The sequence below is a fragment of the Symsagittifera roscoffensis genome, chromosome 6 (assembly GCF_963678635.1).
Source record: "Symsagittifera roscoffensis chromosome 6, txSymRosc1.1, whole genome shotgun sequence".
Classification (NCBI taxonomy): domain Eukaryota; kingdom Metazoa; phylum Xenacoelomorpha; order Acoela; family Convolutidae; genus Symsagittifera; species Symsagittifera roscoffensis.
Window position 1 is genome coordinate 36,749,653 of NC_087067.1, and position 12,303 is coordinate 36,761,955.

The 12,303-nt window shown below is 36.5% G+C and overlaps 1 protein-coding gene across 1 annotated transcript; it reads right to left on the minus strand.

The window, feature by feature from the left end:
• Positions 1 to 7,137: 7,137 nt before the first annotated feature.
• Positions 7,138 to 12,068, minus strand: LOC134848711 (uncharacterized). The gene is made up of 6 exons (XM_063866225.1): positions 11,264 to 12,068; positions 9,573 to 9,779; positions 9,071 to 9,227; positions 8,503 to 8,648; positions 7,896 to 8,060; positions 7,138 to 7,406 (listed from the first exon to the last, which is right to left on the minus strand). The coding sequence occupies exons 1-6, from the start codon at positions 11,376 to 11,378 to the stop codon at positions 7,138 to 7,140; spliced, it is 1,059 nt and encodes a 352-aa protein (XP_063722295.1). The 5' UTR covers positions 11,379 to 12,068.
• Positions 12,069 to 12,303: the final 235 nt, after the last annotated feature.

The following is a 12,303-nucleotide window of genomic DNA, read 5'->3' on the forward strand; positions in this document are numbered from 1 at the left end:
GTAACTATATGAAGAAAACGGAGAATTTTCCTTTAAAATGAAAATTCGAACCTGCTCACTGGGAGTTTGATAGAGCTACACTAGATGACAGACCATTCTGACTAGATAAAATTAAAATTTCGAAAATTTTTTAGCGTTATGCTCTGTGACGAAGTCTTTCGACGATAGACATCGTCGCGATTTAAAACTTGATTTGCAAGCTTCTGGGATAGAAACGTACGCTGAGTTATGAACGCAACTGAAGCAAAACTAAATTTGTTTTCCATTCAATTGCCCTATTTTGTCGGGAAAGAACTGGGATTTCTCCGAGTGAACCCAATAGAGATTGAACTTGAGGAGCAAAATAACAATAAAAAACCACTATCACATTTGCTACATTATCGTTTTTCACGCCAATTGCACACCTTTAAAAACTTGCTGCTGTTTATTAAAATTGGACCGAAATTGGATCAGTCCAAATCATAATGGGTGCCAAAAACGCCGAGCCCTGAATTTTTGCTATTGATCTTGAAATTAGCAGCTCGCATATTTGTATATTTTTAAAGATGCATGAAAATTCGAACTAATCGAGCCAAAAAAAGCCTGACAGAAAACTAACTTTGAACTTTAAGTATAAAACAAAACACATGCGGCATAAAAACAAATTTGTATACAGCTCGAAAATTGGACCGACAAAAGCTGAACTGAAAACAATAAAAAAAGCTGATTCTGTTTTTAAAAGATACAAGACTGCTCGTATCAGGGCGAAGCCCTGAATCTTCCGACTGCCTTTTAAGGTTTTATGGAGCAGTAATAACATCAAAAAACTAAATGTAATGAAATAAAAAGAAATTTTTTTTCTTCTAAAATTTGAATTTTTTAAATGAAAATCATCCCCCCACACGCCATATAAAGTACAAAAAGATAAATTTAGCTCCTTGTAACAAATCAATTATGGCAAGTAAGCTTCTTTCAACCAATTTGGAACAATTTTAAGACGGATTAAATCTCCGCTTACGCGTTAATAGCGCAAAATATATCGCGCGTTAATTATCCCAAATTGGCCAAAATGGCAATCTTTAAACCCCCAATACTTTACGAAAAATAATCACAGGTAAAATATCTTTTCAAATTTTAGCTCAGGACAACAATAGCTTTCGAATGATATTTAAAAAATCCGTCAAAAATGGCTAGTTAAAAAGTCGAAATTTGTCTAAAGAAAAAAAACCCACCCCGAGCACAAATATTCCGTTACTTTCGTATCAAAAGTCGGAACAAAAATTCCACATGATTAGTGTATACACTTGCCCTAAGAACCTTTAAAATGAAATTGTGTCAGCGGACTATATTCGGGAAGAATATCTAGCTCCTGATTACAACATTTTTTCTTACCAAAAGGCTGTTAGTTTGAACGAACTGAATGAAGAGTTGACTATACGCGTATTTAACAAGTAATCGTCTCCATAAAGCACTATAAAAATTGTTCAGATTTCTTTAAGGTATTTTTCGGGATCAAGTTAACATTTTTCGGGATCAAATTAACAAATGAAAATTTCTATCGTAGAACCAAGTTAACACCCCCGGTTGAAAGTGATAGTATGTTACCACACTTGGCTACTTATAAGCATTCTAGCTAGTCATGGAAGGTTATATTTTTGTAGTCAGTTGCTACCTACATCGAGCCAATAATTCTTTAAATTATTCTTACCGAATTTTTTATCCTTGTTAGGTAAACTCCCGTTCAGGCTGTCCATTGATCTCCCCTCCTCATAGCCGACGATCCCACTCCGGAAGACAACCGCTGGAATATATCAGGCATGTCATCACCCCGGTGCCCAACTCCGTCTCTGTATTTCAGTGGTGAAGTTGTCATGCTGCCGTTTGGCAAACCAAGACTGGTCTTGTGGACTCTCTGACTGTTTCCAGGAGGCGGGCGACGCTTATCCGCAGGACCTTTAAAACGACATATTATCAATAAATTGTGCATTGTAGTACAAGCATCGTTAAAATTGACATTTAGTCGCACACTTCTCTGTGAAGCACTTTTTGGACAACAAAAAACGCCAAAACCAGCATGCGGAAACCCCAGTGATATCATTGGTCTAAAGCTATAAACATCAAAAGAAATAAGCACACTTAAAAAAGCAGCACAAACATTAATTTCCGAGCCACAGTGCAAATAAATTCTGAAAGTGATTGTTTATTTGTGCCTCGCTCTTTGTGTAACAACACTCCGAAGACCTGGTCTACTCTAAGCGGTGATGTCACCTTGGACAATAAGCGGCAGGTAAATCATTTTCCGGACAATCCGCGACCCAAAAAGCCCCGGGATAGAAGCCTGCATTGGAGGCGTTCTTTTTTCCACAACCGGAAATTCTTTTGATGTCTGAGTTGCAATTGGTTGGTTATGGGGGAGCATCGCGAGACATTTGTTCGACTCACAGCTCTTTGAAGTGGTCCCCCTTTTACGGGGGGATTTGGGGGGGGGGGGGCTGTGGTGGAACAAGTAGTAGTCACACGCTACACATTTGTAGGCTCGGCATTTACAGCCTAGGCTTCTGGCTCTTCGTTCGACTTCGCCGTACTGTCCATTTTGGCCGTTTGAATTGGTTCCTGGTTTGCCCAAAATTCTTATTTTAAGTATTGTCTTTTTTAAGCATGATAATCGCGCATATTTTTTTTCTAGAGAAAACACAAACATTTGTGTTTAAGTCTGATGTGATCCAAAGAAGTCGGATGTAAAACACGAAAGCTTTAAATCAGCAAGACTTTCAGAAAAAAATCAAAACAAAATTTGCTATTTTACACAAAAAATAGCTATAAAACGTTTGTTAAAGAGGTATGATTGCCAGACACCATCCCCTGAAAAGGGAAAAAAAGGCGGCAACAAGGATTTATAATTCGGCATTTGCGTTAAGAACAAAAACTATCTGTTTGCGCGCATTGATAACTTTACCGATAAAATTTATATGATCATTCATTAATTCGCAACAGAGGTTCTGCTCGAACAGCTCTGAGCAGATCGTACAAACTGTCTTATTCTATTCATGTTAACCTCGATTTTGACCGCGTGTCTGTTTTCTGTTTTCCCTGCGTTGTCCAGCTGTCGTGTTAGTATCCTTCGAGTGTTTAATCTCTTCTTTCCACTTCTCTCTCTCAATTTCAGCTGCCATGTCTTTGTCTCTGACAATCCCTTTCAGCCTAAGTAGTTCGCAACAAAAATCAATTAATCTCAGTTTTCGAAAAAAAGCCCTTCCCTAATCTGTAATGTTTAGCGGTCTATAAAATGATCTAGAGGCATAAAACTTCCAACGATTATTGATAGCGGCCTAAAGCGCCTAAAAAGTTTCAGAAACAAAAATTATGAAAAGTCTTACATACATTTTCGTATAATTTTGAAACAATTTCCGAATCTGATTTCCAAACATTTTAAAATAATAAGCCTGAAGCATGCAGCGCTAAACAAAAAGTTAAGTTGGTATACACTAAAAAAAATTAAATGAGTTTGTATGAAGTTTTGCTAATGTTCGAATACATGGCAGTCAAAACAAACCCTAGCAATGATTGCATCATAGCAAGCCAGCCTGCTCGTATATCAGGTCAAAACTTTGAAGGTTCCGACTGCACTGAAAAATTGATTGAAACATTAAAAATATCCCCTTTTTCTTCAATATTTCTCTATACAGACTTTCTAAAGTACTAGTAGTTGTTTTAAGCGCCTCATATTTTATTTTAAAAATCAAATCATTTGCCTCAATTTAGTTTTAAACGATTTACTTTGCGGTTTACCAGTGCTATTAGAACGCATTAGCTCATAATTTAACAAAAAATATACCACATTTATTTTTTTTGAGCTGCGGACAAAAAAAAATTTCGGACTATTTACACTTTTTTTTTCGAAAACGCTTAGTTAAAAATTCGAAAGTTGACTGCATTACAAAAAATATATCACAAGCATAAATATTCAAAAGATTGTCTGAAGTTCGAAATAATAAGCTGCAAGTCTGACATCCGTCAAATCTATTGCGCCATTCTATTGAGAAATTGAGAAGCATGTTTCAGCTGGTATTTATTGTTAAATTTAGTTACTCAAATTGAATTTAAAAAGGGTACTATACTGATAAAAAAAACAATTAATAGTTTCTGTATTTCATGAGGAATTTTTAGTTTTATAGGGCCGTTGGAGATAATAATGGCAACACTTTCAGAGCCTTGAAAAAGTTGTAAGCATTGGTTTATTGATAGATATAAAATGTTTGTTATAGCCTTCTTGCCCTAAAATTCCACAAAGGGCTGCGCCGGCGGCTGTGCTAGTGGAACAGCCGCCGGCAACAAACTAAAACTAAGCATATTTGTAAACTATGCATATTATACTACAGTTGTCCTCAACGAACAGAAAAACAAAACATGAAAATGAAAAAGTTTTTCGCTAATTCTCAAAAAAATGTTCAAAATGTTCAAAACTTCAAAATTAAAACACTTTTACAGAAAAAACTTCTCCCTGATATCGGCGGTTGGATAACTAAAAAATTTTACCCGTGCCATTGGGAACAGCAAAAAAAAGTTTTTCATTTTCAAAATAGAAAAAAAAGCGATGAAAAGCCTCTCCTAAATTGGTTAGATTACACGCAGGTTGAATTGAAAAAAAAAACGCGTGTTTTTCCAATAAGTCAAGGCCCGAAATAGGAAGAGGGTTCTTGGCTGTTTGCAATTTGAAACTACTCATGATGTGATCAGATCATTCATCTCATGATCAGATATTTCTAAAAATCATACCAATCTACACGTACACGAATTAATGATACAGTTGAATTCGGTTGGAGGACACCCAAATCATTTAAATCACTTCAAATACTTGGTTTCAAATAAATCAAAATAAAAAGATAAAATCTGAGAGGAGTACTATATGCGTCAGTAAGTTGGGGGTGCCAGTAGAGCCTCCATGGTAATAAGAGAGAAAAGGAATACCTGGTCCACTGGCTATGTATTAACACTCATTACAAAGTATTCAATCATTGCATAAAAGTCAAAACCTATAACCTATCCTAATGCATTGAAAACCTATTCCCTATCTTAGTACATTGCAAACTCTATACCCAATGTTAACACGAAGCCAGTAGACCAGATGTTCTTTTCCTTATCTTAGTAGATGGGTGAATACTGGCATCCCCCAGCTCTCCTCACACATATACAACTGAGAAATCTTTTATTGAAATGATCTAAATCCCGTAAACTTTCGTTCAGAACCGTTACGCCGCACTGTCAGTTCACGGCTTAGACACAGCTTATAGCAGTGAAAATAAAATGAGAAAATGAAATTGTTTTGATAAAAATAAGACCCCCAAAAACAGGAAAAAAACTCACAATGTTTGAATGCGCAACCTCAAATTATTGACTATTGTACTCAACTGATAAATAACTAGAACCGAGCAAGAACTGTAAGCCTTTAACGTTTTTTAATTAGGAAACATTAATCTCTCATTTGGACTTAAAGAAAACATAAATTGAGTAACTATATAAAGAAAACGGAGAATTTTCCTTTTAAATGAAAATTCGAACCTGCTCACCACTGAGTCTGGGAGTTTGATAGAGCTACACTAGATGACAGACCATTCTGACTAGATAAAATTAAAATTTCGTCGGGATTTAAACTTGATCTGCAAGCGTCTGGGATAGAAACTTACGCTGAGTTATGAACGCAACTGAGGCAAAACTAAATTTGTTTTCCATTCAATTGCCCTATTTTGTCGTGAAAGAACTAGCTTTTCTCCGAGTGAACCCAATAGAGATTGAACTTGAGGAGCAAAATAACAATTAAAAAAACCACTATCACATTTGCTACATCGTCGTTTTTCAGGCCAATTGCACACCTTTAAAAACTTGCTGCTGTTTATTAAAATTGGACCGAACTCGCTTGCTGTGCGAGATCAGTCCAAATCATAATGGGTGCCAAAAACGCCGAGCCCTGAACTTTTGCTATTTGAACTTTTGATCTTGAAATTAGCAGCTCGCATATTTGTATATTTTTAAAGATGCATGAAAATTCGAACTAATCGAGCTAAAAAAAGCCTGACAGAAAACTAACTTTGAACTTTAAGTATACATCAAACAAAACACATGTGGCATAAAAACAAATTTGTATACAGCTTGAAAATTGGACCGACAAAAGCTGAACTGAAAAAAATTTAAAAAAGCTGATTCTGTTTTTAAAAGATACAAGACTGCTCGTATCAGGGCGAAGCCCTGAATGTTCCGACTGCCTTTTAAGGTTTTATGGAGCAGTAATAACATCAAAAAATTAAATGTAATGAAATAAAATGAAAATTTTTTTTTCTAAAATTTGAATTTTTTTAATGAAAATCATCCCCCCACACGCCATATGAAGTACAAAAAGATAGATTTAGCTCCTTGTAACAAATCAATTATGGCAAGTAAGCTTCTTTCAACCAATTTGGAACGATTTTAAGACGGATTAAATCTCCGCTTACGCGTTAATAGCGCGAAATATATCGCGCGTTAATTGTCCCAAATTGGCCAAAATGGCAATATTTAAACCCCCATAACTTTACGAAAAATAATCACAGGTAAAATATCTTTTCAAATTTAAGCTCAGGACAACAATAGCTTACGAATGATATTAAAAAAATTCCGTCAAAAATGGCTAGTTAAAAAGTCGAAATTTGTCTGAAGAAAAAAAAAACCCACCCCGAGCACAAATATTCCGTTACTTTCGAATCGAAAGTCGGAACAAAAATTCCACATGATTAGTATATACACTTGCCTTAAGAACCTTTAAAATGAAATTGTGTCAGCGGACTATATTCGGGAAGAATATCTAGCTCCTGATTACAACATTTTTTCTTACCAAAAGGCTATTAGTTTGAACGAACTGAATGAAGAGTTGACTATACGCGTATTTAACAAGTTATCGTCTCCATAAAGCACTATAAAAATTGTTCAGATTTCTTTAAGGTATTTTTCGGGATCAAGTTAACATTTTTCGGGATCAAATTAACAAATGAAAATTTCTAACGTAGAACCAAGTTAACACCCCCGGTTGAAAGTGATAGTATGTTATCACACTTGGCTACTTATAAGCATTCTAGCTAGCCATGGAAGGTTAAATTTTTGTAGTCAGTTGCTACCTACATCGAGCCATTAATTCTTTAAATTATTCTTACCGAATTTTTTATCCTTGTTAGGTAAACTCCCGTTCAGGCTGTCCATTGATCTCCCCCTCCTCATAGCCGACGATCCCACTCCGGAAGACAACCGCTGGAATATATCAGGCATGTCATCACCCCGGTGCCCAACTCTGTCTCTGTCTTCCAGTGGTGAAGTTGTCATGCTGCCATTTGGCAAACCAAGACTGGTCTTGTGGACTCTCTGACTGTTTCCAGGAGGTGGGCGACGCTTATCCGCGGGACCTTTAAAACGACACATTATCAATAAATTGTGCATTGTAGTACAAGCATCGTTAAAACTGACATTTAGTCGCACACTTCTTTGTGAAGCAGTTTTTGGACAACAAAAAACGCCAAAACCAGCATGCGGAAGCCCCAGTGATATCATTGGTCTAAAGCTAAAAACATCAAAAGAAATAAGCACACTTAAAAAAGCAGCACAAACATTCATTTTCGAGCCACAGTGCAATTAAACTCTGAAAGTGATTGTTTATTTGTGCCTCGCTCTTTGTGTAACAACACTCCCAAGACCTGGTCTACTCTGTGCGGGGATGTCACCTTGGACAATAAGCGGCAGGTATATCATTTTCCGGACAATCCGCGACCCAAAAAGCCCCGGGATAGAAGCCTGCATTGGAGGCATTCTTTTTTCCACAACCGGAAATTCTTTTGATGTTTGAGTTGCAATTGATTGGTTATGGGGGAGCATCGCGAGACATTTGTTCGACTCACAGCTCTTTGAAGTGGTCCCCCTTTTACCGGGGGATTTGGGGCGGCTGTGGTGGAACAAGTAGTAGTCACACGCTACACATTTGTAGGCTCGGCATTTACAGCCTAGGCTTCTGGCTCTTCGTTCGACTTCGCCGTACTGTCCATTTTGGCCGTTTGAATTGGTTCCTGGTTTACCCAAAATTCTTATTTTAAGTATTGTCTTTTTTAAGCATGATAATCGCGCATATTTTTTTTCTAGAGAAAACACAAACATTTGTGTTTAAGTCTGATGTGATCCGAAGAAGTCGGATGTAAAACACGAAAGCTTTAAATCAGCAAGACTTTCAGAAAAAAATCAAAACAAAATTTGCTATTTTACACAAAAAATAGCTATAAAACGTTTGTTAAAGAGGTATGATTGCCAGACACCATCCCCTGAAAAGGGAAAAAAAGGCGGCAACAAGGATTTATAATTCGGCATTTGCGTTAAGAACAAAAACTATCTGTTTGCGCGCATTGATAACTTTACCGATAAAATTTATATGATCATTCATTAATTCGCAACAGAGGTTCTGCTCGAACAGCTCTGAGCAGATCGTACAAACTGTCTTATTCTATTCATGTTAACCTCGATTTTGACCGCGTGTCTGTTTTCTGTTTTCCCTGCGTTGTCCAGCTGTCGTGTTAGTATCCTTCGAGTGTTTAATCTCTTCTTTCCACTTCTCTCTCTCAATTTCAGCTGCCATGTCTTTGTCTCTGACAATCCCTTTCAGCCTAAGTAGTTCGCAACAAAAATCAATTAATCTCAGTTTTCGAAAAAAAGCCCTTCCCTAATCTGTAATGTTTAGCGGTCTATAAAATGATCTAGAGGCATAAAACTTTCAACGATAATTGAAAAAAAAGGCCGCGACCTTAGTCGTCATTTCGATGTTCCGAGTTTTCCTGAAACTCATCCTGATATTTAAATAATTGTATTTGCAGCAGACTTTAATTTGATCACCTCGCTTTTTTTCTGGAGGGCTCAAGCTTTCAGACTTTTTACCCAAAACTGAACTGGATGTTTCAAAAATTGTCCAATTTTGGTATCTGATTCTCTTCGTTGGGAAAAAAATAATCTCCGTAACTGTAGAGTAGAGGTATTATTACCAAACAAGCAATCTTTTTAAACAGACCTCTGCTTTTAGCAGATCACTTACCTGATCACTTCAGCATTCAATCTATCCACTTCTTCTTCTAACTCAGACACCCTCCCCTCCAACTGGGAGTTCTTATCCAATAACTCGGCTTCTCGTTCTTGTGATTCCCGAATTCCGTTCTGATGTGTGTTGTCTCCGTGTCCATTGAGATCACCTCCTTGGAAATGATTTTGATTATTTGCTGTTTCCACCGACAAAACATACCTCAATTTTATGTATGCCATCAAATGAAAAGAACCCTTTTAGATACATTTTCATTGATTTAACTGCATGGCAACCGGTGATTTTGAAAGAGTTTTTGACTTCCATATCAATTTAAAGTAAAGAGTTGCTCGGAAGAAACTCAAACAAGATCAGCTTCGTATTTGATTGGAAAAAGCGTATTTGATCTATTTTGTTTATCTAAATTTCTCTTTGGACCAAAAATTAATTCATAGTAACTTGTCTTTGACCACTCCTCAGCTAAAATTCTAAAATTGTTTTCAAAAAACGATTTTCTTACCCAATAATCTATCGAGGTGATCTTCTGTGTACTTCGAACTGCGCAGCTGATCGTTGCGACTCACAGGAGCATCAATGGCATCGTCGTTAAACAGAGAACGCCGCTTCGTTTTCGGCTTCTTCTTTCTTCCCTCCGGGTCACGAGAATTGCTCCTACCATCGCCGCGAGATCCCGTCGAGAAGTCATCAACTCTAGCGTGGTGAGTATCTGAAAATGCAGCGATTTATAATGAAAGAAAGCCGATTTTGGCATAGAAGCATAAAAATCGATTGTGTTCAACTCCCGGGGTCGAGGTTGTTAATTTATGTTTCGACATTTCCGGCCAAAAATTGGCATCTTTTGATCGTCTTGACCAAGTTTTGTGTTTCGACTTTCTCAACCCTACAAAAAAGTTTTCGTCTTTGTTCGACACAGTTCAATTATGTTTTGATTTTCTCGAACAAAACTTGAGTTTAGTCTGTTATCAAGTAATTTGGCGAAAATAGAAGTTAAAAAGCCAATTTTTGTCTGGTTAAAGAAAAACTACCCAAACTCAACTGATTGGTCATTTTCGTCGACTGTGCTTGACCTGTATTTCGACTAAGCTCAAGCTATGTTTCGTGTGAAATCGACCTGTGTTTCGACTGCCCAAAAGTAATATTTCGACCTTACTTTACCTATGTTTCGAGTTTTTCGAGCAAAAAAAAAGGTGTTTCGAATCAGTGAAACAAGAAATTCCAAAATCCAAAACTAATTTTTTCAAATTGAATTTTCCATTTTGCTTTCAAGTTCTTATTAAATCTGGACTAAAAATAGTGATCTGAAAATCGATCACTGAAGATTTTTTTATAGAATATACTTTGTCTTGTCGCAGGGACTCTTAGATGTCGAAAAATTAAGGGATTTCCTCGGTCCGTGCCTAAAAGTGATTTATTGATTAAAAGCTCCGCTGAATAGACAATGTCGATAACTCTGAACCATAGAGCTAAAAGCTTTTGAATCAAGTTAAGATCCTCTCCCTAAGAGGACCAAGTTAAGATCTTACTCCCCAATATTTAATTTGGAATAATATTGCTGAATGCTGCTTGTAAAACGTCCGATTCTAATGATTGAAATTCCACTTAAGCACCATGTTTACATCCTACAACCCAATGACTTAAGGGAGGACGTTAAATAGGTCCGTTTTTTTCTGGATCTACTTTCGAATGTCGATCTATGAGCACAGTCGAATCACATGCGCACAGTCAGCTTGACCTGTTTCAGCTTTCTCGTCCGATATGTGTTCTGCTCGATTTTTCGAACTCCAACCTGTATAAATACTGTGCTCGACCAATGTTTCGATCGAAAAATATTTTTCTACAAATTGAAGCTTCGTTTTGCTTTCAATTTCTTAACAAATCTGGACTGGAACTGTTGATCTGAATATTTGAGAAAATTTCGGAAGAATTTACTTTTTCTTGCCGCAGAAACTTTAAGATCTCAGAAAATTGAAGGGTTTCCTCAGAAACTATTGATTTTGCAATGAATAAATCTCTGCAAAAGTTTTTTGCTGATTGCAGCTTTCTGATGGGTATCTTTTCTGAGCAGACTTTTTTTATTGCTGTTTCCAATTTATAATTAGACAAAACCTTCAAAAAAACTATTTTCGAAAATCTTATTTTCTTGACCTATGTTTTGCCTTCTTCGTTGTGAATTCTTCTGCATACGTTTACCTTCGTCTTCGGAGGAGAAATAGACAAATTCAATTGAGCAGTCGGACTCGAATCCTTTGCACACTGCAACTGCAGTTTTTCTGCTCCGTTTCGGTTTGCTGTAACTCTTCACCATTATATGCCACACCAATTCGGCTAATTGAATAGCAGACTGATACTCACGAGATAAGTTGAAGTAAATTGATAGTCTTGATTATGGCCGTAAGCTCGAAAGTGTTCGCAAAACCGAAAACTCAATGAGAAAAAAATTATGTAATTTTTAAAAGATGACTTTTAAGCGAGTATAGCTTCAGTTCCGAAAAAAATCCGGGATTTTAATTTGGGCCGCGTCGTGTAAAAATCTATTCGTTCAAATGCTGACTTGAGTACAAAAAATCTTTATTTTGTTAATATGATTGAAACATGGCCGTGTGTAAGACACTCAATGGTAAGAAGCCGATATTAACAAATAAGATCTTGTTATAATAATCAATATTGTCAACTCATAGTTTTCAAAACGATAAAATCAAACCTCTGATCAGAAGTTTTTAAGGATAAAAAGAAAACTAGTGTTGACCAGTTTGAAATTGCTGCTGTTTTCCTCGTCTGTCAAAGTGAATGGTCGTTCAAATTTCACCGTAAATAAAGAGCCAGCTATATCTTCTATTGTCTTCTGCTCAGTTTTATTTTGGTTTAATTCCCTTTCAATTCATACATTTTATATTATATTTTTGTTCACTTACTACCATGCATTCCTGCAATAACTGTCACTTTGCTATGGCCGCTTTTTTGCAACATGTTTCTCGTTTTTTTGTGGCTTCCAACAGGGAAGTTTTTCCTTTTTTTAAATAGATTTATTATTGGTATAGTAGTTACTCACCGCGCGTGGTATGATAACCATGTGTTGCAATGAGCAAGAGCTACGCACTTACAAAGTGATCTTTTATACTTTGAAGCAAATAAAATAAAACACGTACCCGAAACAAACTGCATCATGACTAATAATTTAGTCTCAGCTCACGAAAAGAGGTTTGATTGAGTTTGATCTTTTATTCTATCTA